At 36.6% G+C, this 24,213-nt stretch overlaps 1 protein-coding gene across 1 annotated transcript in view; it reads right to left on the bottom strand.

Moving 5' to 3' along the window:
• Positions 1–940: 940 nt before the first annotated feature.
• The window catches only part of LOC106872068 (aromatic-L-amino-acid decarboxylase), a 51,286-nt gene continuing 28,013 nt past the window's right edge, over positions 941–24,213 (bottom strand). The window contains exons 6-14 of the mRNA XM_014918920.3: positions 23,920–24,030; positions 16,431–16,463; positions 15,129–15,290; positions 11,578–11,645; positions 9,049–9,119; positions 6,300–6,319; positions 5,314–5,412; positions 4,868–4,969; positions 941–2,708 (exon numbers count right to left, since the gene is read on the bottom strand). Of these exons, the coding sequence (XP_014774406.1) occupies positions 2,184–2,708; positions 4,868–4,969; positions 5,314–5,412; positions 6,300–6,319; positions 9,049–9,119; positions 11,578–11,645; positions 15,129–15,290; positions 16,431–16,463; positions 23,920–24,030 (1,191 nt within the window). The 3' untranslated portion in view covers positions 941–2,183. The remainder of the gene's footprint in view (positions 2,709–4,867; positions 4,970–5,313; positions 5,413–6,299; positions 6,320–9,048; positions 9,120–11,577; positions 11,646–15,128; positions 15,291–16,430; positions 16,464–23,919; positions 24,031–24,213) is intronic.

Raw genomic sequence — 24,213 nt, 5'->3', positions numbered from 1 at the left:
AAAGCACATATCAGGTACTGGGGTTGGTTAACTTAATGTACCAATTAAGTACCGAGGTGATTACGATAGAATATCAATTATATATTGAAGCAAATAGCTAAATATCAATCAAGTATCGGGGTGTGTAACAAAATACCAGTTATATACTGGAGTCAATTTAATCGTCAGTTTCTACTCCTTGCCTTGGACATATATCTTACAAATGATTATTATTAGCAAAAGGCGGTGAACTGGTAGAACCATTAGCACGCCGGACAAAATTCTTCGCGGCATTTCTTCAAGTTCTTTAAGTTTTGGCAAATACTGCTGAGGTCAACTTTGCCCTTCATCCTTTTGGGATTGATGAAATAAAGTATTAGTCAAATCCTGGGGTTGATGTAATCGACTGGTCTCTTCCTCCAAAATTTCAGGTCTTGCGCCTATAGCAGAAAGGATTATTATTTACATTATTTACATTTGACGGATATTTGTCGTCATCTTGTCTGTTAACACATTTCGGCTGATATAACCCTCCAGCCTTCTTCAGGTGTCTTGGGGAAATTTCGAACCTGGATTCTCATTCCTAAGGTATTTTTCGATATTGTTGTTGTTGTTGTTGTTGTTATTATTATTATTATTATTGTTGTTGTTATTATTATTCAGGTCACTGCCTGGAATCTCACGCTCTTAACCACTATGCCCGCGGGCATATAGCTTAGTGGTTAAGAGCGCGGGCTACTAACTCCAAGATTCCGAGTTCGATTCCAGGCAGTGACCTGAATAATAATAATAATAATAACATCGAAAAATACCTTAGGAATGAGAACCCACGTTTGAAATTTCCCCAGACACCTGATGAAGGCTGGAGGGTATATCAGCCGAAACGTTGTGTTAACAACAAACAAGATGAGGACAAATATCTGCCAAATGTAAATAATGTTCCTGATTGTTATTCTAAATAGTTGGGTTATGTTGTTGTGTCCGACCACTACCTGGAATCGAACTCAAGATCTTAGGGGCAGCAGCTCGCGCTCTTAACCACTACGCTATATGCCCGTGGGCAATTATAGAGTGAATTTTAGAGCTTATAAATCTAATATTTTCCTATCCTTCCTTAATACCGGCTCCCATATGCTATTCATATTTGCACTCGGTCTGCTTAGGAGGTTGTTGTGTCCTAGCATATGTGCTGCTTCTTTTAGTTTTCGTATTTTCCAGTGGTGTTCTCTGTCTATTATTTTAACTTCATCCCAGAGGGGGAGATGGTCTCCATTTTTCCATACATGATCAGCTATACCCGATTTATCAATAGCTCCCCGTGTTACAGCTTTGCAATGTTCCTCTACCCTTATTTTGAGGGGCAGCACATAAACCCTCATCTTCCACACAGCTTTCATCTCATACTCCTTCATCATCGCTCCACTCGACGATCACTTTTTGTGCTCTATAAACACATGCAATCTGGGTTCGAACACAGAAAACGTATTTCTAACGCTTATAACTAAGTCACATCCCACTTAGGCAGTTACTGTTCATATTTCAACAAATTTCAGAAATAATTATGTCACGTGACTAAGGCATTGTGTAAGAACATTCAAACTTTTGGGTCAGAAGTAAGGATTTGCATAGGATATCTAAATACAATGGCTATGAACAAGTAGAAATGAATAATTGAACAAAGAAACACGAGATTAGGTTGACAGATCAATAAGTTATAAGTTATTTTAACGATAACTTACTTAAAAAAAGATTAAGATATATAATCAAGCGTTTGTGTCACTTTGGCTGTTAACAGATACCTTATCGATTTGGCCATCTGAGCTCTCTTTTCTACCTAATAACTATTTGCGTGTATATATATATAATTGATATAAATAATTGTGTTTGCGTGAGTGTATATATTTGTGTGTGTATGTATTTATGTGTGTGTGTGTGTGTGTGTGTGTGTGTGTGTGTGTGTGTGTGTGTGTGTGTAAATCATGAAACAAGTATTCATCTTCTCTATAACGTTCAACACAAGTTGACCATCATATACGACAAAAACAAACTAGTTTGATCAAGCAAGCAAACAACCAATCAAACAACATACAAATTAACACCAAAAACAGTCACCAGGAAAAGAAACCGGCTAAAACAGGGTATCCGATACCTTCAAAGGTCCCATTCATCACCCCATAAATTCTAAAATCTTAAAATAGATTGGATTATAAAGGAGTGGCCTGTTGTGGCGTTTTCGGCGAGCGTTTGGTGCTGTTAGTGGAACCAGTTTCGCTAGGTGTATCACTCGGAAGACGACTGGACGAATCATCAATGCTATAAGACTTCATCATGTGAGGGCTATATGATTTAGGGTCAGATACCATGCGTAGGAAAAGGTTGCGACGCATGCGAGCCCTCTGGAAGTTGAGTTGTTGATTGTCGTAGATGTTCTCTTTATCAAATTCGAGAAACACTTCTTCTTCTTCGGCCGATTCCCCTTCTTCGCTTGTGTCGGACAAAGCAATTCGCCTTGATTCACGCACGCTTGATTCTCGTTCTCGACTGGCCAACAACTCGTCAGCGATTTTTGAGATCGTCTGCCATGCATAGATGATGTCACTGTCGTCTGCATTTTGTGCACAGATGGCAAATCGAATGATGTAATGTTCGTTCAACAGGGCAGGGACCATGTGAAGACGTCCGGACTCGTTGATTTGTCGGAGGAGTTTCTGGGTTAAAGTATTCGGACCCTTCATTATAAAACAAAAAAAAAGATACAAATAATAATTACTAAATACATGTCATTAAGAAGATGAAAAAAGAACATTATTATCAAGAATAAATGCAAATATGATAATGAACCCCCTACACACACACACACACACACACACGCACGTACGTCTGCCCTTGATGAAAGCCGTTAAGCTCGAGACGTTGGTATCATCGTAGGGTTTATATTAAAAAAATGAAATCATATTATAACATGTATTGAGTTCTAGTTTATCTTAGTAGTATCACACACATACACACCATATATGCATACGATATTTTACTTTTAATGCACGCATAATATATACATGTATAGAAGAAGTTTTGGTATCCAGGAAACCTAAAAGGCAGGTAAGGCTATGTAAGTGCTACAGAAGACTGCTGTTAGACTCTAGGTTCGATAATAGTATGAATGAGGAATCTGATGCGGGTCGTGTGTGAGCATGCATATGTTAAATAAAATGAGATAACAAGGCCAAGACAATGTGAAATTTCTAGGACATTTATAAAGAGAAAGTTAGCCTTACAGCTGTTTCAGGGATATAAAAGATATCCCGTCATCAGAGGCGATATGAGAGAGTTAACGAGAAGGAAATAGTAGAGTTCAATATAAGAAGTTATGTTGGAAAGGGAGAGTTACAGGAAGCATAAAGGGAAATATGAGAATAAAAATATATGTTGGGTGTTTAAGTTGCTGTTCCATTATCCAAAGAATGTGCTGTGTAGAATGGGTAAAGAGGCTTCTTGTTCATGGTGTGTAAATTCCGATAGGAGTTCATATTTTGCTTGGATAATAGTAACTTTAGCATCTAACATATATTTCTATTCTCATATTTCCATTTATACTTCCTGTATCTCTCCCTTTCCCAAATAACTTCAAATATAATGAACTCTACTATTTCCTTCTTGTTAACTCTCTCATATCGTCTCTGATGATGGGATATCTTTTATATCCCTGAAACAGCTGTAAGACTACCTTTCTCTTTATAAATGTCCTAGAAATATCACACTGCCTTGGTCTTGTTATCTCATTTTATTTAACACACACACACACACACACACGCCCAAGGTACTGCGCAGTGAGATTGAACCCGAGACCACGTGGTTGCAAATCGAGCTTCTTCACCACACAGCCATACACGCACCTATATAAACATAACATCAAGTTATAATAATATTGAATGTTAAAACGCTGAACAAAAAATATGAAAACCGGATTGAAAACGAAGCGGTTTAAGAAGATAAAAGTGCAAATAAATTAAGTGAATTAAAAATGAATGAAAAATGAGCAGAGGTGAAGCAAAGTGGATCGAGCAAGAGTAAAAAGTATTGGCGTTGACAGCATTTATTCCAAGGGTTAAAACTATAGGAAATAAGGGCAACTGGACGTGATGAAGGTCCCTTAGGAACGACTTTATCAAAGTGAAGAAATGTGGTTTTAAAACCTCACAGTGTCTTTTTTTTATATACATTAAAAAAAATTATGTTAAGGTGGTTTGTACCAGGCTAAATGGTGATTTTGGTGCACGTTTGCAAGAAGTCAATAGTTCTGACTTGGTGTGAATTGAGTCTCTTGTCAGTTTGGCACACTGCATCGGAGCAGCCTAGATGTGAAGTTTCGACGACGATGTCGCTGCGTGTAGCCTCAGACGGACAAAATAATGCTTGGTCACCTTTCTAATTATTCAGGTATATTCTAATAAAGCGGTCGCGCTGTGTCTTTGATCATCAACGAAAGAATAGCTATGTTGGTAGAACCGTGATTAAAATCATTGGTCGAGTTCAATGAAGGACTTAAGTGAATTTTAGCTCTTTAAACCAAATATTCAGCCAGAGAGTTACCATCAACCTGATAATTACACGGACTAATTTAGTTATACATTTTTGCCGGTTCGTTTTATGCTACTCTTTGCTCCAACATTCAACGTCGTCCGAAGAGTGGAACCACGAAATTCATAGTAACAGTTAGTGGGGCTTTCAGTTTTCAATAGATAGAATAAACCTCTACATTGCATATTGAGTACTCTTTTTTCCTTGTGAGCGCAATTATTTGTGTCATATCATAATTATAAACATGTATGCGTGCATGTACGTATGTGTGTGCGTGTGTGTGTGTGTGCGAACGTACGTATTTATTTACCTTCAATCGAAAACAGACAAGTCCCATAATCACTTCTCCCAATACTTCAAATCTGTCTTCTTCCAACACTTTGGATTCAAATAATTTGGCAAGTCTGACATGCTGAAACAGTAGAAGAAGACCATTATTGAAGATGATATTGGCAGCGGGGATGATAACGTTGGTGGTGCGGATGGTTATGGTGAAGATGACGATGACGATGACGGAATGGCTGGGGTGATGATTGTGATGATGCTGGTAGTGGTAGTGCTGGTGATGGTGGCGACAATGATAATGGTAGGACGGTGGTGATAGTGATGACGGGGATGACAATGATGATGATGATGGTGATGATCCTGGGAAGAGAACGATGATGTTGATGATAGTGGTGACAGCGAATCTGATGACGATAATGATGATGGTAGTGGTGTTGATGGTGATGGGAGTTGTATGAAACCGGTGTTTACTTCTCGAATATAATGCTGTAATCCTTCAATACCGTATGTTCTCAGAACAAACCATAATTTCAATGACCGGAATCTTCGACTCAACGGAATTCCCCAATGCTAGAATAAACAAAAAGAGAAAACATAACTGAATATCTATTTGTTACCTGGCCACCAGGTGGCACCACTGTCTCTATCTACTTAACCATGAAACGAAAAGAATGGAGACGAAATAGACTTTTTATTTCCTACGGTAAATCATCTCATCAGACTTTGCTACGAACTCTCTTTAAGTCCAGCACTTTTAGGAACTCTCGCAGAGCTTTTAGGAACTCTTGCGGAGCTTTCAGGAACTCTGGCAGAGATTTCAGGAATTCTTTAACTCGATGATATTTCTAAAACACGATGGTGGTGTTGTTTAGTTTCCAGTGGGTTTTGCTAAACCAGACTTTTGATTAAGGGCGTCTCAGCCGATATATTCACTTCCTTTTCTTTTTCAGACATATTTAGGGTGAAGCTGCATGATCTAGGTGTTACGTTGTCGCACTCACAACTGTTAGGTCGCGAGTTCGATTCCTAGACCGGGCGTTGCGTTGTGCTTTTGAGCAAAACACTTCATTTCATGTTGCTCCAGTTCACTCCGCTATCGATGAGCTTCAGCAATAGCAGGCAAATTAATTCTGCAAAGGATCGGCATTGCGTTCGATGGGTGGTAGTGGTGGTGTTGTAAGCTGACTCACTATATAGGTCATGGAAATCGGGTTAAGGTCCTGCCTCATAAATCGTAGGGTTCATAACAGACTCTAAGAAGAGCTTATTTAAGATTACATTGTCCAATATTTACTTTTTCATCGTTTAGGTAGCGGGGGAAGAGCAGCGTCCGGGGTTTACTCTCGATCAAGACTGACTCGAAGTTAAACTGGAACAGCAACCAAGTTTATTCGATGACGTTAAGATTTAAGATTTTCAGATAGCGAAATAATTTGAGAAAAGGAAAATCAACTTACCCTGAAATCAATGGCTTTATCTATTCGACGTTGATAGTGGTGGAGTTTGATGGAGTTCGGTGGAGTTTGGTGAGGTGGTTGGATTTTTGTGACGTTTGGTGGATGTTAGGGGTTGTGATATTGATGTAATAAAATATAGAAAAACAAGTAATTAGTCATGGAAAAGAAGCTTTAGAAAATTATATTATAGGGTGTAATACATTTATTAAAAGTAGAAGAAAAGCCGCGAGGAAAACGAAAAAAAGCCAAAAACAACAAAAAAAAATCATTATCTATAAGCTTTTACAGAAAGTGAGTGAGAAAGAGGTAAAATGTATGGAAAAGGGGTGAGTTTACCATGAGAAAAGCGAAAAATGAAAGAGATAGAGAGATCTTTTCTGTTTCTGTCACAGATTTTAAAATTTTTAAATTAAGTGAAAATTTTCAAATTTGGTATGTTGGTGTATTTTTTCACGCAGAATCCAATTTTGTGATTCATGTATCCGAGAAAAATTTTAGAAAAATATTTCAGAGGTTTACAGTTTGATCATTTTTGAACAATCAGAAAACAGCATTTGTACGTGATCTGTGATAAAATGAAAGTAAACATTAGAAGACAAAGTTTTAAACAAAGTGAAAGTAATACGTGAGAGATAATGCATATACAGAGAGAGAGAGAGAGAGAGAGAGAGAGAGAGAGAGAGAGAGAGAGAGAGAGAGAGTGAGGAGAGAGAGAAAGAGAAAAAGAGAGTGGGAGAGAGTGAGAGAGAGTGATAAAGGGTTGGTAAATAAAAGAGAGAAAGATTGATGATGACTTAGAGAGTGGGAGAGTCGTCGATCTTAAAAGTTCAGTTATTTCTCACAGCAAATTATATATATTTTTCTTATCATTTGCAGATTTGGGACAGATTTCAAAAATCAAATTCGTTTTTCTCGAGGATGCACTGTTCCAGAGTCTTTCGAATCTAATCACACACACATAACCACTTACACTCCCATATATATATATATATATATATATATATATATATATATATATATATATATATATATATATATATATATACTAGACTAGACTATCCGTGAACCGTTGGATCACCAATAGTTCAAGGTACCCGAAAAAACCGCGTATCTCGGGAACCCGTGGTCCGATTTACGCGAAACTTGTTTCATTCCGTTTGTATTCACATTCCAATGGAACCTTACTTTCAGAGTATCTCCCTATTATGTGCCGGTTTGGCTATTAAAGGTGTTCGCAGTAAAGGGAAATAACTCCAGGTTTCACTGCTTAAATTTGTGGAAACAAACCCCAAAAAACCCGTGTATCTCGGCAATCCATGGTCCGGTTTATGCGAAACTTGTTTTATTCCGTTTGAATTCACGTTTCAGGGACACCTTACTTTCAGAGCATTTTCCAATTATGCGCTGGTTCGGGTGTATTCAATTACAGACAAGAACGCAAGTAATCACAGTTTTAGTAGTAGTAGTAGTAGTAGTAGTAGTAGTAGTAAAAATAGTAGTATATATATGTGTGTGTGTGTATATATGTGTGTGTGTGTGTGTGCGTGTGCGTGTATGATAGGGAAATGAATGAGTGTTTGGTTCTGTCCCCACCCTCTTCCTCCTGCATATCAACAATCTATTTGCCATCATACTTAACAACGTCCACTACTATGCAGATGGTACTGACCCCTAATTCTTTTAACTTCTCAACCAAACTTCATCTACATGCAGCTTAGATACCTCTCACCAAATCATCACCGATTTTATGATGGTCAGATACCTTGCAAATAGCCATTAATAGAATAATCTTGTATCCTTTCATGGCAGCTCCACCGCCAAACATTAGTACTGCTCATATGAAGACATCAGCTCACCTCATCTCCTTAATAAACCTAAGCAATATGTACCCAGAACCCCTGCTCTCCCGCCCTCCGTTCGCTCCAAATGCTTAGTCTCACGGTCATTGAAAATACCTAATAATTAAAACTGCATCTGAAGGGCTGACGCCAACGGTTACTGCTCCACTAAAAGGTTTAGGCCTGACCTACAGCGGACTGCTTTCATATATGGATGTTTGTGTGTCTATAGCTGTTGACACACACACGCACACACACACATACACACACATACACCCGCCCCACACCCTCACAAACACGAACACACACATTTCCTTAAAAGTATTGCAATAAAAACCACGTGACGGATTAGATTAAAGTGACAGACATACTTTAACCTTTGACCCAGTGATGTGATATCTCTTTTCTCTACCTTTTCTACCGCTATTCATTCAATAATGGTCCTCTGTGGTTCGGACGGAGCTGGCTGGTCTCATACGTCTTCCACACAAGGAATCCCGACTTATTTGTCTCTCAAGCTCTCTTAAACATTGTAGTATCCAAACCTGCATACCCCAAACTAACGCCTACGCGGTCCTGATTCCGCAAGATGTTGACCATCTGGAATCCCCTCTCTCTTCCTGTCAACCTAGTAGCCATCGACTTGTAACAGAACGTTAACGGAATCAATCTCAGTAGTTTTGGAAAGATTGTGAGGGAGGGCCATAAGCATTGCCTCTTCCACCAGACCTAGCTAAAAAAAAAAGAAAGGAAAAAAAAGCGAATCTAGGATCACATTATCTAGTGTGTGTGTTTGTCTGTCTTTTAGGGCAGTAGGGTGTGAGTTAAGAAAATGGCTGCTATTTCAAGCAGTTCGGCTCTTTGGTTGTCTGGTTGTATAAGTATACAGAATAAAGAGTAGAAATATTTACCTCCGTGTGGATGTTGTAGATAGAGTGGGTCAACAGTCAAGGCCTCTGACAACAGCTGGCTGTCTTTCACCCTAAAACAGAACAAACAGTCAGAAACAGTCAAGGGTTACAGAGTTTCTGATGTATAATAAAAAATAGGAATAGTTGTTTGTTTTCATTGTTGTTGCTTAACCCCAGGTCAACTCTGATCGGGCAGAACTGCAATGAAAGGCATTTCAACCGTAACTACGCCGCTAGGATTACATTATATAATAAAAGTTCAGCTGATTTTAGTGCTGATATAACCATAAATTCAGGAATGGAATTAATTCTCAGGTTACATGGTGCTACAGTTGTTTTAACTCGATTCAGCAGACTTATATGCAAAGACATTCCAACCATAATCATCTTAACCTTATATTTTAGGCATAATTTTAGGCACCCCAGTCTACATAAGGTAATATGTATTATTTTGTGAGAGGGAAGGTGTAGTTTCTTAATGGTCGAGCGACTTCATAGAGGAGAGATTTGCTCGATATCTCCAGATCTGTTCTATATAACGTCCGATAGAAGCAGATACTATTATTATTATTTAGGGTCAGCCTTAATTCTATTCTTATTTCATCTCAGATTCACATTGCTTGGCAGTTCACGTGTTTCGCTGTTGACCAATCAGAAACAGGTAGGTAAGTGCCTGAAACTACCCTTTTAGACATATTCCTCCGCATTCTCCGACACACAACAAAAACACAATGTCCCAAGTTCCCCAGGGGGTTCACGTCATAGCAGCGCTGCAACAGTTTAGACAAAAAGGGCCAACGACGCCTGGAGAAACTTACCCCTTTCCGTTTGTCTGTCCTTGTTTGTCCCCTCTGTGTGTAGCCCCTTGTGGGCAGTAAAGAAATAAGAAACTTACTCCCCAAACAGGATGGCCTTCACACAACAACGCAATATTTGCTAGAGTACTAACGCACACTTTTATGTATGTAGATGGCATGAGCCTTCATTTCTTCCCCACCTTCCACAACTATGCCTCATCCACATACAAGCGAGACACAACAAATCTGCACTGATTTCATGAACGGAGACCATGAAAATATCTTTCACTGGAGCCATGCCAAATTTGTCTCTTTTTTCAATAGAGAGAAAAAAAAAAGACAACAAAAACAACGCGACCTTATATCAAGCAAACATGATCACACTTTATCAATCCTTAAACATGAGCAACACTTACAGCCGTCACCGAGGCTCTTTTCTGGTGAAAGTTTATCTTTAGAATAACTGGGACCAGGGCCAGGAAATACGTCATCTCACTGCAACTCTCAATTAAGCTCAGTTGAAATCACAATGAAGCATTGATATCATCCCAGAACAGTACTGTTGCTGATATTACTGCGGCTGCTGCACACATACAACCTAGACTTCATCCACTCAACTGATTGACATAAAATCCCTCACAGACTTGTTCCTGCTTCTGGTCCACAGACACACTGTCTCCTCTTTCTATCTGCCGTTACTACAATAGCTTCTGTTCCCCCTTCACTTATGTACTCCCTATCCACTTTTCTCCCCTCCTCTTATCATATTGTCCCAAACTAACTACGGTCAATCCTTCTTCCCTAGAGCATCATTCCTCCGGAATATTCTCCCTGCTCCATTGTTCCTGCAGGAGTAGATTTGTATAGGTTAAGTGGAACATTAACGGCATCGAGTTCACCAGGGTCGGGGTGAGCGGGGGGGGGGGTTACTGCGAAAGCCATAAACACCATCATCGTCTCCACAAGACCTAACGAGTTCAAAACAAGCCAGCAAAAATTTTCTTTTCTACTCTAGGCACAAGGCCCGAAATTTTGGGGAAGGGGGGCCAGTCGATTAAATCGATCCCCAGTACGCAACTGGTACTTAATTTATCGACCCCAAAAGGATCATTGGCAAAATCTACCTCGGCAGAATTTGAACTCAGAACGTAACGGCAGACGAAATACCGCTAAGCATTTCACCCGGCGTCCTAATGTTTCTGCCAGCTCGCTGCCTTAACCAGCAAAAATATTGCCTACTATCTTTATTTTAAAGTGATAGGATGTGACTTGAGAGAGATTTGGCTAATTTTTCTCGTAGGTTTTCAGTGTAGTTGTCGCAAGTCAACCTAGATCGAACGGATATATTATCAGAAGCGCTTCAACCATGGCCATCCTGTTTACCTCCTTTCAGTGTATCTGAGACTACACCATTCGTGTTTTTTTTTTAAGACAGCGAGGGATGAGATGGGGGAAAGATAGAAGCTATTTCTAGTAGGTCGAGCGACCATGCAGAGGCTCCCTTGTTTGTTCATTGGATTTATTCAAATATGGCAACACCTCCATTTCCACGTTTATCCAATCGGTCACTAATAGACGTTTAACATTTAACTCATTTTAATACGTCTTTTGCGCTCTACTCTTTCTTTGACTCGGTGCCTGATCTAATAATATAATTTTATCGACCAGCTCTGCAAAATGAAGAATCAAGCCAATGTATCTGTGTAACCGGATATTGAAAAATTGTTCTTACCACAAGAGGGAGCAGTCAAAGTTGACCAACATCCATTTGTTCGGGTTAAAATTGATAGAGTGAGCAAACTGTAATAAAAGCGAAATGTTTATATTAGTTTCAAATGGTCGTTGCACGTTAAAGTCATGAATATTTTGGAAGCTAGACAGCAATATAGAATTAATGACACCTTCAGGATTCTTTCTGGAAGTTTGTTAAGGTTACAAATGTTATATCTGTTAAACGGAGATTTACATCTGGGTGAGACTTTACTAATTATTACATCTGCTCATGTTTCAAACGTTATTCATATTAAAGACCTGTCTTCTCTACATCTTTTTGTAGAATGACTTATCTGGCTTAGTTTCAACATCGCCCCAGGTTTACTAGAATTTACACCAGAGTTATGTTCCAGTTACCTCATACTGCATAACTCCATCGGAGGACGCCCACGTCTCTTTATAGTGATTTCTTATATCTAAACTCTACGAACGAGTGGGTAGTGCATATAACTGTCCAGTATAACGAGGCATTGTTCATTGTTTTATATATGGAATACTGAGAAGAAACGGCTCCAGAAAAAGGATGGCTATACAAGCTGGAAAATAGTTTTTTCAGTATTATCTCAATGGCGTAATGAGGTAGAAGACATGGGAATTATCGAAAGGTTAGAGATCTGACTTGAGGAATGGTTCGTTTAACCAGACAAGATTTCCTGAAAAACATGACTTTGTTAGATGATCACATTAACTTAATGATCCGTTTAACGAAACAAGACCCCTTCGAACACGTGACCTGGTCGCCGTAAGCATATCTCCCATATTTAGGGAATAAATTTAACCAATGAAATTTTTCAACAAATATTTAAGATTGTTGATAGGTTACTTAATTCAAGCCACCTGGCAACCTTAAGAGGTGAATCTAATCTTTAGTTGTGCAGTGACAACTCTAGACATGTTTCGGTATTATTACACCTCATATTTATGCATAATCTAACCGCTACTGCCAGGCAAGGTTTGCAGTCAACAACGAAGTCATTATATGGTTACTAGACATACTGGAAATAGCAGCCACATTCTCTCAAACTACGCATAATCGTTTTTAGATTGAAAGGACACATTGGACATATCGAATAATGTCGTTCTAGACACATTACACCTGAATAAAAGACAAAACGTGATGGTTTATGACTGGAATGCCTTTGATTCTAGTTATGCTCGACTATGTGTGACTTGGGGCTAAATAATAACTAGAACAAAAGAGGACACATTAGATAATGTAGCCCCAGATACACTATATTTGAATAATGGACAGGTAAGTTACAGTAACTTTGATTAGGGATCTAATAGATCAGAATCGAGTTGGAGCTAAACTACTATAACAAAGGTTTGTTTTATAAATTTGCCTGGAACCAAAACTGTAAAAGGCGACATCAAATATGTCAGCAGCATCAAAATATAATTGAAAGAACTTGAAAATGCAAATGAAAAACAGCACCGAAATTTGATACGTGACAGTTGTTTTGGACGACGTCGTTTATATATATATGTAAACAACACGAAGCATTCTCTACATGTAAACATAAATTCTATTGCACCTTTAGATTCTTCCATAGGTCCAGATGCAAGCAAAATCAACATACAAAACACTTGCCCGTATGCATCCACGGTCGTTACAATATACGTACGTTCTTTTTTCCCCCTCTCTATGAACATAAGTATCTTAAAAGCTAGCTAGCTGCAATAACTTTTTTTTAAATTTTAAATTTTTTAATTAAAAAAATGTTGAATCTATAAACTTTGTAATTCTTAACTTTTAATTAAATTTCTAATTCTTTAATTTGCATCCTTTATCCATTTAATTGTATTTTTTAAATTCTATATATACCCACTTAAGCTAGGCTTCTATTTTTAGCTGTCCCTACTGACCACTGAACTAACTATTCTTTTTGACCACACATAACCTATTTTAATCATTTTATCAAAACCTTAACACATGACCTCTCACTCCGAACCGATCCTTACGAAGAATAAAACTGGTATCTTATCTTTATCGTTATTTTTATTTTTGATGTTGATTTTCGATTTCATTTTATTTTACTTTCGCTCTCATCCATTCTTTCTCATTCCTTTCTTTTCTCTTTCTCCTCACTCGCTCACAACCCATGTCTGTCTATCAAAATATCTGTCTTTCTCACTCTGTATACGCACGTGGACTTTTTCAAACAAGCTAACCACTCAATTTATTCCTTCAACATGAATGCATCCTGGATTTACCTGGGATTATACCTAAGGGCCAATACCTTCACAGAAGTACGGACCAACCTCCAAAACCCTCTGCAATGAACTTTATTCTCCTGTATGAACTTTATTCTCCTGTATGTATTCTATCTATTGTTATGCTTCTATTTACTATTTTATTCTTTATAAACTGTGAATTTCCTTGTCTAAAACTTTCATACATACTCACCTTGTCTCTGATGATGTAATACCCAGTGTACGGACATGCTAGCCTATCACTTGGAATATCACAGAAACAGCTGTAGGTCTTCAAATTAAATATTCTAAATGATTTGAGATACTCGTGCTGCCTTGGTTTTTGTTGTCCTTTTCCCTCTAATATTATATATATATATATATATATATATATATATATATATATATATATATATATATATATATATCATATTATATATATATAAAATATATATATAATATGATATATATGATATATATAATAATATAATATATATAAGTATACATAATATATATATATAATATATATATATATATATATTTGTATGTATACATATATATGTGTGTGTGCATGTGTATGCATATGTGTGTGTGAGGTGCATGGCCTAGTGGTTAGGGAGTTGCATTTACGATCGCGAGATCGTGTTTTCAATTCCTAGACCGGGTGGTGCGTTGTTTTCTTGAGCAAAATAATTCATTTCACATTGCTGCGATCACTTCGACACCTAATACGTGACACACCGCGCACATTTGATCTCTAGAAACAAATCATTTGTGCAGGTCGCTCGGCAAGATCTGAACGCTCATACGTCGTCTTCGACAGGAGAGTCTATTATATATATGTATGTATATATGCGTGTATGTATGTATGTATGTGTGTGTGTGTGTGTGTGTGTGTGTGTTCTTTACATCCTAGAACTCATAATGGCTGGTTGTCCGGTCTCCATGATATATAAGCGACTGAAATCACAACATTCCATCTAAACAGGAGGGCGGTCCGTTGTAAGTCGGCATTTTTTGAGAGGAGGGACTAATCGATTATATCGATCCCAGTATTTGATTGGTATTCGTTTTATTGACTCCAAAGGGATGAATGGCAAAGTTGGCCTCGGTGGGATTTGTACCCAGAACTAAAGAGCAGGAAGAAACGCTACTAAGGATTTTGTGCCACACGCTAACGATTCTGCCAGCTCGCAGCTTAAAACAACTAAGTACATTGTCTCAGTCTGCCTCGTCTTAGCCAAGAAAGAATACTCCAACAGACAAGACAGATTAAAAAAATTACACACACCGAAAGTATTTATAGATCTGTCTTACCTCAATGCCAGAAAGTAAATGCTGGAACTCAGGACATATCATGGCATTACCTGCATATGCACCATCCACATGAAGCCATAGTCGTTCTCTGTTGCATACTTCTGCAATTTCATTAAGTGCATCAAAGGAGCACACTGCTGTTGTACCGAGAGTGGCACATACCTACAGGAAACAAAGAAACATTGGTGAGAAGGGGAGGGAAAAGAAGAGGGGAGAAAGAGACGAGTGAGAAAGCGAAGAGAGGAGGGTTGAGGTGAGGGGAGGAGGAAAAGAGAAGCGAGTAGAAGAGAGGGAAGGGTGAGGTAGTTTAACGAAAGATCTTCTTGATGGTCCCAAATCATTTTTATATCAGAGACTGGTCCTATTTTTTAGGCTTGGTCCTATTTTTAGAGACTTCGTAACTTTTGGGAGGAAGTTTATCCTCAAAACCGATATTTGGTCAGAATATTTGCAACAGAGCAAACTCGAACACATTATTTCTTATATTATTCTGCTACTGCATCATTACGTTGGAACAGCTGTCACAAATCCCTATTTTCATAGCAAGAGAAAAATGACTGGTCTTGAACCTACCATCCTGCTGAAGGAATTATTGTAGCTGCTGCTCAAATGAATTGTCGATTCTAAGAAGAAAAAATAGCACAGAAAAAATGTGTTTACATTTTAGCTCAGCACACAGTAAAGCTTTGTAATGCTTAAACTTATTTCAGCTTTTCAGATTTGCACTGTATATGTCTGTCTGTCTGTCTGTATGAATGCAAGTATATATGTATAATTTTTATTTTATTTTTACTTTAATATTTTTCATTTACTTTCCCTTTATTTTCCCATCTATATAATAAAATTGTTTTTTTTTCTTCAGTGTTTAAACTTAATTTGTTGTCCCTTTTGATTTTCTGTCTGTGCCCTCAACTTCCCCCACTTTTTAAAAATCTTTTGATCATGTTTTACCTCCTCGTAACATTGTACCTGTTACATAGCCTCCATAGGGTTTTCACTTGAGTTATCATTTTGCATTTTATTATTATTATTATCCTTACTTATTTTTAAAACTCTTTATGCAGTTTTTTGCAGCCAGATTTTTCCGGTAGTTTCAGCACAGATCTCGCTCACTAAACTTCACTCACATGACTTAGGTTGACTCGAAGCAGTGATAGAAGAAATTTGTCCAAAGTGACGCGTATTGGAATCGATCCCAGAACCCTGCAGTCGCAAAGCAATTTTTTAACTACTCGGTTATGCCCTCCCATGCGTGTCGTGTGATAAAATAGCAGAAGCATTCCAAAGAAAAGATTTACTCACGAAGAATGGTATTAAACCTAGTTTTCGGTCTTCCTGCAAGAATGACACAGAGACATTTGGTTAGTATATATACGTATTTGTGTGTGTGAGTATGTGTGTGTGTGTGTGTGTGTGTGTGTGGTATACATAAATATGCATACATATAAAAGAAACAAGCACAAGAACAGATACACACACATAGACAAAACGCACATATACACACATAAATACACATAAACACACATACATCAGATACACAGTTATGGTGTATATATAAATGATAACTGTCTTCTAAACATGATAACAATTGATACAATATGACGCATACAATGAATTATATAATCACAAAACCCTCATGAAGGCGCATGGCTCAGTGGCTGGATCGTGAGGTCGTGAGTTCGATTCCCGGACCGGGCTGTGTGTTGTGTTCTTGAGCAAGACACTTTATTTCACGTTGCTCCAGTTCACTCAGCTGTAGTAATGAGTTGCGACGTCACTGGTGCCAAGCTGTATTGGCCCCTTTTTGCCTTTCCCTTGGATTACATCAGTGGTGTGGAGAGGGGAGGCTGTTATGCATGGGCGACTGCTGGTCTTCCATAAACAAACCTTGCCCGAATTTGTGCCTCGGAGGGTAACTTTCTAGGTGCAATCCCCGAAGGGGGTCTCCTCTCCTCAAACCCTCATACATGGGGCTGGTCATTTCGCATAAATTATGCAGGTACTGATTCTTAAACAGAAACTTGCACCAATCTATCTTACGTATATCTTGGCACAATGTACATAACTGCTTCTAATGAACACCTTACCATAGAAACAGCTGTAAAGAACTATCAGTACTTTCCAGTCTCTTGCGAGGATTTTGATGCTGATCCCTTGGATCTTACTTATTGATCTTGGTTGAAACAACTTTATCATATGTATTTCCAGTATTTGTTTCCGTCTGTGAGGAATTACACTGAATTTTTATACTCTGGATTCTTTGGATTTTCTGCTAAATTATATAATTTTGTACCATCTTCGTACAAATATACTATAAATGATTCAATGCCTTGCAACGTCCTGTCAGCGTTTGATTCTTTTATTTTATTCTACTTTCATCTCTTATTCTATTATAATTATGTTATATATCAATATGTATTATAAGTATAAAAATGATGTGAGAGAGTAGACCGGGACGAGATTATTTTTAATATGAGAGGATATTAAACAGTTGTAAAAGAGTCTGAAAGTGAGAAAATTAAACTTGGATTGACGTCGACCTAATGGGAGCAATCTCCCAACTAAATTTAAATCAAAAATTAAATGTAGAAATATAGGGGAGAAAGATAAATCAACAGCTAGACGTGTACACACACACACACACACACACATGCTAGACTGCCCGTGACCCGTTGGGTCACTGATAGTTAAGGTTGACGCTCGGGAAAATGAAAAAGTCTTTTACGTTTCGAGCCTACGCTCTTCAACTAAAAGGAATAAGAGGGAGAGAGAGAGAGAGAGAGAGAGAGAGAGAGAGAGAGAGAAAGAGAGAGAGAGAGAGAGAGAGAGAGAGGCTGTGTGGCAAGTAGCTTGCTTACCAGCTACAAGGTTCCGGTTTCAGTTCCACTTGGGCAAGTGTCTTCTACTTATAGCCTCGAGCCGACCAAAGCTTTGTGAGTGGATTTGGTAGGCGGAAACTGAAAGGAGCCCGTCATGTATATATATATATATATATATATATATATATATATATATATATATAAGCATATGTTTGTGAGTCTGTGTTCATCCTCCCACCATCACATGTCAACCGATGTTGCTGTGTTTACGTCCCCGTAACTTAGCGGTTCGGCAAAGAAGACCGATAGAATAAAGCTTACAAAGAATAAATCCTGGGGTCGATTTGTTCGACTAAAGGCGGTGCTCCAGCATGACCGCAGTCAAACGACTGAAGCAAATAAAAGAATAAAAGAATATATACACAGTCGCTAGGCCACTCCATGCAGTATTTCTACTGAGATAACATCTCTTATGTACTTGCTGCGTTAAAACCAAAAATATCTGGGAGTGACAAAATTTCATCCCAGCAGCGTCCAACGAGAGCACCAGATGCATTTCCGTCTTTTTGGGCCTGCTGATATGTTTATCAAATAAATTTATAGAGAGGAAACTTCCTTGAAACTCTAACTCTCTGTCAAATATGACAAGGTCATAAGAACTGTTTAGATCTTGTACCTTGTCCCTCCTTTAAGAAGAAACTACAGATGTTAATACTCCCAGGTTGTATTCAGAATGACAAAATTGAGTCTTTGGCTACTCTTGTAATAAAATTGATGTTTAAATGAAATCAAAGTAACATCAACGACCTATTCATTTCTTATGAATGAAACTACAGATGTTCCCTACAATGAACGGGCTTCTTTGTGGATATGTTCCATGTCTGATGAAGAAATCAATGATGTAGAATCGTGTTTGGAAAGAAATGGGTTACAGAGAGGTCGGGGTTACGAAAGAATTGTTAATACGTATGGTACAAAGGCCTTCAATCAAGCATTCTTTGTCGTAACGAAACGGCTCTTTGGAACTTGTAGCTTGTAGAAAGTTAAAAAATTGGGCCTTTTTCATAACGAAACGGCCCTTTGAAACTTGTACTTGTAGAAAGTTCAAAACCGGCATTTTTTGCGTAATTCTTTAGAATAAATAGAAAAGTTATACATTATTTTAATGTCAGGTAATCGATATGTTTAACTATTTGCACAATCTTAAATCTTCTTCTAATTTGTATTTCGTAGTTTATAATTGAGAAAGTTTTCTGGCATAAAATGATCCGCCAGAGAAGCCACTCTGAGAACCTTTAAAAAGTTATTTATGGTTCTGGTATAATTTCTTGTCGTAATCCAACAGATCCAACTTTTAATTGGAAGCTACATTTACACTAATTAATGATAAATTTAGCCAACAACTGAAGAAGAAATGATGGTAATGTGTCAAAATGTACATGTAGAAATTAGATAGTGAGATTCAACTGAAAGTTGAGAAAAGGGCTAGAAATGTTCAAGTATAGATTTATATCTGCATCAACAGATTAACCACTACAGATTCCGGGGTTTTATGGTTTGGAAGTATAACAGATATATCCTAGATACATTTGTTGCAAAAATTAGGAGGAAAATTTAAGGAAATGATGAACATAGAAAATATCCTCAATTCGCTTCGTAGCCAAATTGTTTCTAAACTGAAAGACAGGTTGAACCTTGAGAACTTGATACTCTCAGCAAATTCCATGGCTTTGAAGAAGATAAACATTTGACAGTATCGCGAGTATTTCACTCATGTAAATACGAAAAATGATCTCAGATCAGTTCTCAAATGTATAGAAGAAAATAATTCTCAGCTTCTCTTGACAATTATGGATAACTGTGGCAATTGTGGTGCGCTTCTTTAACTCCACCAAATTAGTTTTTAAAAAAAACTGTGAGACTCGTGCGGAGAAAAGAGACTCGTTGATTTTCTGTCATTCAGTTTGAGGAAGACATCTCTTTTGATGCTGAAGACGTGATAAACATTTACAAACATATGATCAACAGGTGAAGGCTGTCATTATTTGTTAAAACACGTTCGTTTCCTTATTCTTCAGGATGCGTTTCAAAGATTGATTTTTCTACTTTGAAAATATATTGCAGCAAGCCTATCGTTGTGAGGTGTTATTTCTCAATAAATGTATATGTATATATATATATATATATATATATATATATATATATATATATATATATATATATATATATATATATATATATATATATATGTGTGTGTGTGTGTCTATGCGTGTATATATATATATATATATATATATATATATATATATACATATATATATATATATATATATATATATATATATATATATATATATATATATATATATATATATATAAATAAATATATATATGATTAAACAAATATGTATAAATAAATATGTATATATAAATAAATTAATAAATAAATATATAAATATATATAAATAAATATATATATATGTATATATATATATATATATATATATATATATATATATATATATATATATATATATATATATATATATATATATATATATATAGAATGAGAGAGAGAGAGTGTACGTACGCTGCTATGTTTTTATATATAGAAAATACAAAAATGGGACAAAAAGGCAAAACATCCAGACAGAGGATGCAAAGAAAACAAGGACGGGTCATTCGGAGTTTTCTTTCCTCAGTCGAGTTCCAGATTATCTTTGCAATTTCGGCTGGTTATACTCGAGATTGCTCCAATCTGGCCATCCCCAAGGAAAAACTAAGCTAAGAGCACTAGATTCCTTGGAAGAAAGCAGCGAATGTATACGAAAATATGGACGAAAAAAAAAAGACGGAGAAATGGTACACAAATACAAATAACAGGACATTAACAACGGGTGTCTTTCGACTAAGGACGAATTAAATTAAGCTGGCGTGTGTGGAAGTAAAGCCTTATGGCAGGGACATAAGAAATGACAGGCATAGGGAGGAATATAGATGTTATATATATATATATATATATATATATATATATATATATATATGTGTGTGTGTATGTGTGTGTGTGTGTGTGTGTGTAGGTGCTGATATGACAGAAAGTCGGAGTGCTTCCAATGCAGTACTCAACTCAAACTCCTAGCTATCTATCTACGTTTTCGATTTTGAGTCTCGAGGAAGAATGAAAGTTCACTGGTGTAGAAAATCCTGGTACATCACCCGTATATCCAATGTATGAGGCTTACAAAGTGTAATATATTATCCAAATAAGATGAAGAGTGAATTTAGCACATCTTTATTAACTAGTTAGGATTGTTTCGGTACCACTTCGTTTTTAACGCCATTGTACGCCCTTACATTGCGCATAATGTAAGACATAATGTAAAAGTGCGTCTTTTGATGCAAGTCTGATGAAGTTCTACTCCAGTGTATAAAACTGCAAATATTGCGTAACTTTTTACATGAAGCCATTTACGTGCCAGTGCGTTAAAAGCCAAATGGTACCGAAACGATTGTAACTAGCTAATAAAGAAGTGCTAAACTTACTCTTCGTCTTCTTATCTTGATTATATATATATATATATATATATATATATATATATATATATATACTAGCAGAAATACCCGGCGTTGCCCGGGTTAAAGAGAATAATGAAATCTAAAAACGCCGTCTAGACTACGCATCATCTTTATATATAGAGATGTATATACACACACGCATCCAAACACACGTATATATATATGAATATCAATATAAATATATGAAAGTCAATGAAGTTTCGTAAAAGAAGGTGATCATGTACATACTTTCTTGCTGTTGTGATTATAACACCTCGTTGTAAACTATGTTCCTTGTTTTCCCTTGTGGAGCATATACAAATAGGTTTTTTGTTGCTGCCCACTCTTGAGCAGCCAACATACAGTTGTCCATGTGAGAAGCAGGGCTCTTCCAAGAGAAGACCAGCTACAGACAGTGTTTGACCCTGATATTTGTTTATGGACATGGCAAAAGTCACACGAAGGGGGAATTGTAGTCTTCTGAATGTAAAAGGAATGTCTGCTCCTGATGGAGTAAGAGGAATTCTTGGAATAAAGACGTCATCCCCTTTTGCACATCCAGAAAGAATGGTAGCCTCGATAACGTGTGACATCATTTTCTAAATAATGCTCATCTGTTATGTTCGGGTTAAAATTTCATCAACATCAAAAATATATGAATTTTCATGGGAGTTATGGCCGTTATGCAAAGAATATAATTTCCAAATTTCATAAAGATCCATTCAGTACTTTTAACGTAGTTTTGGATAAGAAAACAAATGACTAATGTGTGTGTTTGTGTGCATGTGTATGTGTGTGTGATGGATGTATATATGTACGGATATCTGTATCCATGTATATATGTATATATGTGTACATATTACATGTACATCTATATATATATATACATCTACACATATGTATACATATACATGTATGTATAGATCTATATATATATACATATACGTGTACATCTATATGTATACATATACATCTCTCTCGCTCTCTCTTTCTCTCTCTCTTTCTCTCTCTCTCTTTCTCTCTTTCTCTCTCTCTCTCTCTGAAAGTATCTGTCATTACAGTATCGAAATGGTGTACATATACATGTATATGTATACATATACATGTATACAGAAAGAGAGAGAGAGAGATGTATATGTATACATATACATCTCTCTCTCTCTTTCTGTCTCTCTCTTTCTCTCTTTCTCTCTCTGTGAAAGTATCTGTCACTACAGTATCGAAATGTGATTGTTTCAGTTAGTGGAATAGTTTCATTTTTAAAGTGAAAGTATTTGACATGAGTGTTTTTGTTTCACTTTTGACACGTAATACTTAAATAGTGGAGGAGATATTATGGTGCCGTGTGCTCGAACTCTGCAAGAAGTTAATAATTTTTTTTGACTAAAACACAACTGGAACCCTAAGTAAGGCATGTGTAAAATTTGAATGAAATTGGTTGCGTAGTTCTCGAGTTTTAGGGATTCACACAGACAGACAGACAGACAGACAGACAGACAGACAGACAGACAGACAGACCGACCGACAGACAGACAGACAGACAGACACACATTCTCATTTATATATATATATATATATATATATGTATATATACATATATATATATATATATATATATATATACATATATATATACATATATATATATATATACATATATATATATACATATATATATATATATATATATATATATATATATATATATATATATATATATATGTATATATATATATATATATATATATATATATATATATATATATATATATATATATATATATATATATATATATATATATATATATATATATATAAACATACAAGGAAGTACACGCTATATTTGAAAAAAAAATGTGATGTAATACGACCGGGTTATTTTTTCTTAGCCCTGCTAGATCAAAGCTGACCTAGTGTTGACCACCACGACGACCACCACCACCACCACCAACAACAACAACAATAACACATATTCGAGTACAAAAGTGGAATAAATATGATGTAATAGTCAAATGTTTCGATTAGAAATATTTCGTCGATGAGTAATGTGAGACAACAGGAGTAGTGAAAAAAACGACAAAAGAGATAGACAGAGATAGAGCGATCGAGAGAGAGAGAGAGAGAGAGAGAGAGAAAGAGAGAGATTAGAGTGAAATATATGGAAAATCGAGTCAGTATGCATTCAAGAGCGGTCAAAGAGGGGAGATAATCAACGGTAACGCCGGAGAGAAAGGGAAGAGGTTAAGTGAAGGTGAAACAACGAAGAGAGGATTACTAAGCACGGTGGTTTAGAAACAGAGAAATGGAAAGGAGCCAAAGTAAGAAAAGGAAAGGGAAAATATAAATAATAGGCTTTGGCTAAGTGAAAGCATGTGAATGATATTTCAAGATTGTTTGTGACAGAATGAAATTCTTACCTCGATGGCTGCTTCCAGTGTATGGCCTCGAAGAGAGTAATTATCATCCACCTCAAGCTCTCTTAGTTTGATTAAACTGATTATCCCTGCCTTCTCAACACATGAATGAGCCTGGAAGAGAGATCAATGTTTATTTACAATGTTTATACCACACACACGAATACATAAATACATAAACACATAGATAAATACTTAAATAAAATAGATAAACACAAATAGATAAATGCATCAATTATCAGTTCCAGTCAATTTTTCTAACATAGAAGATGTAAAACTGGTGTTTCTCATTAGTTT

This window comes from Octopus bimaculoides, chromosome 6 (assembly GCF_046866305.1).
Source record: "Octopus bimaculoides isolate indiv1 chromosome 6, ASM4686630v1, whole genome shotgun sequence".
Taxonomy (NCBI): domain Eukaryota; kingdom Metazoa; phylum Mollusca; class Cephalopoda; order Octopoda; family Octopodidae; genus Octopus; species Octopus bimaculoides.
The sequence above is the reverse complement of the archived record's forward strand: the minus strand, read 5'-3'. Positions and strand labels throughout refer to the sequence as shown.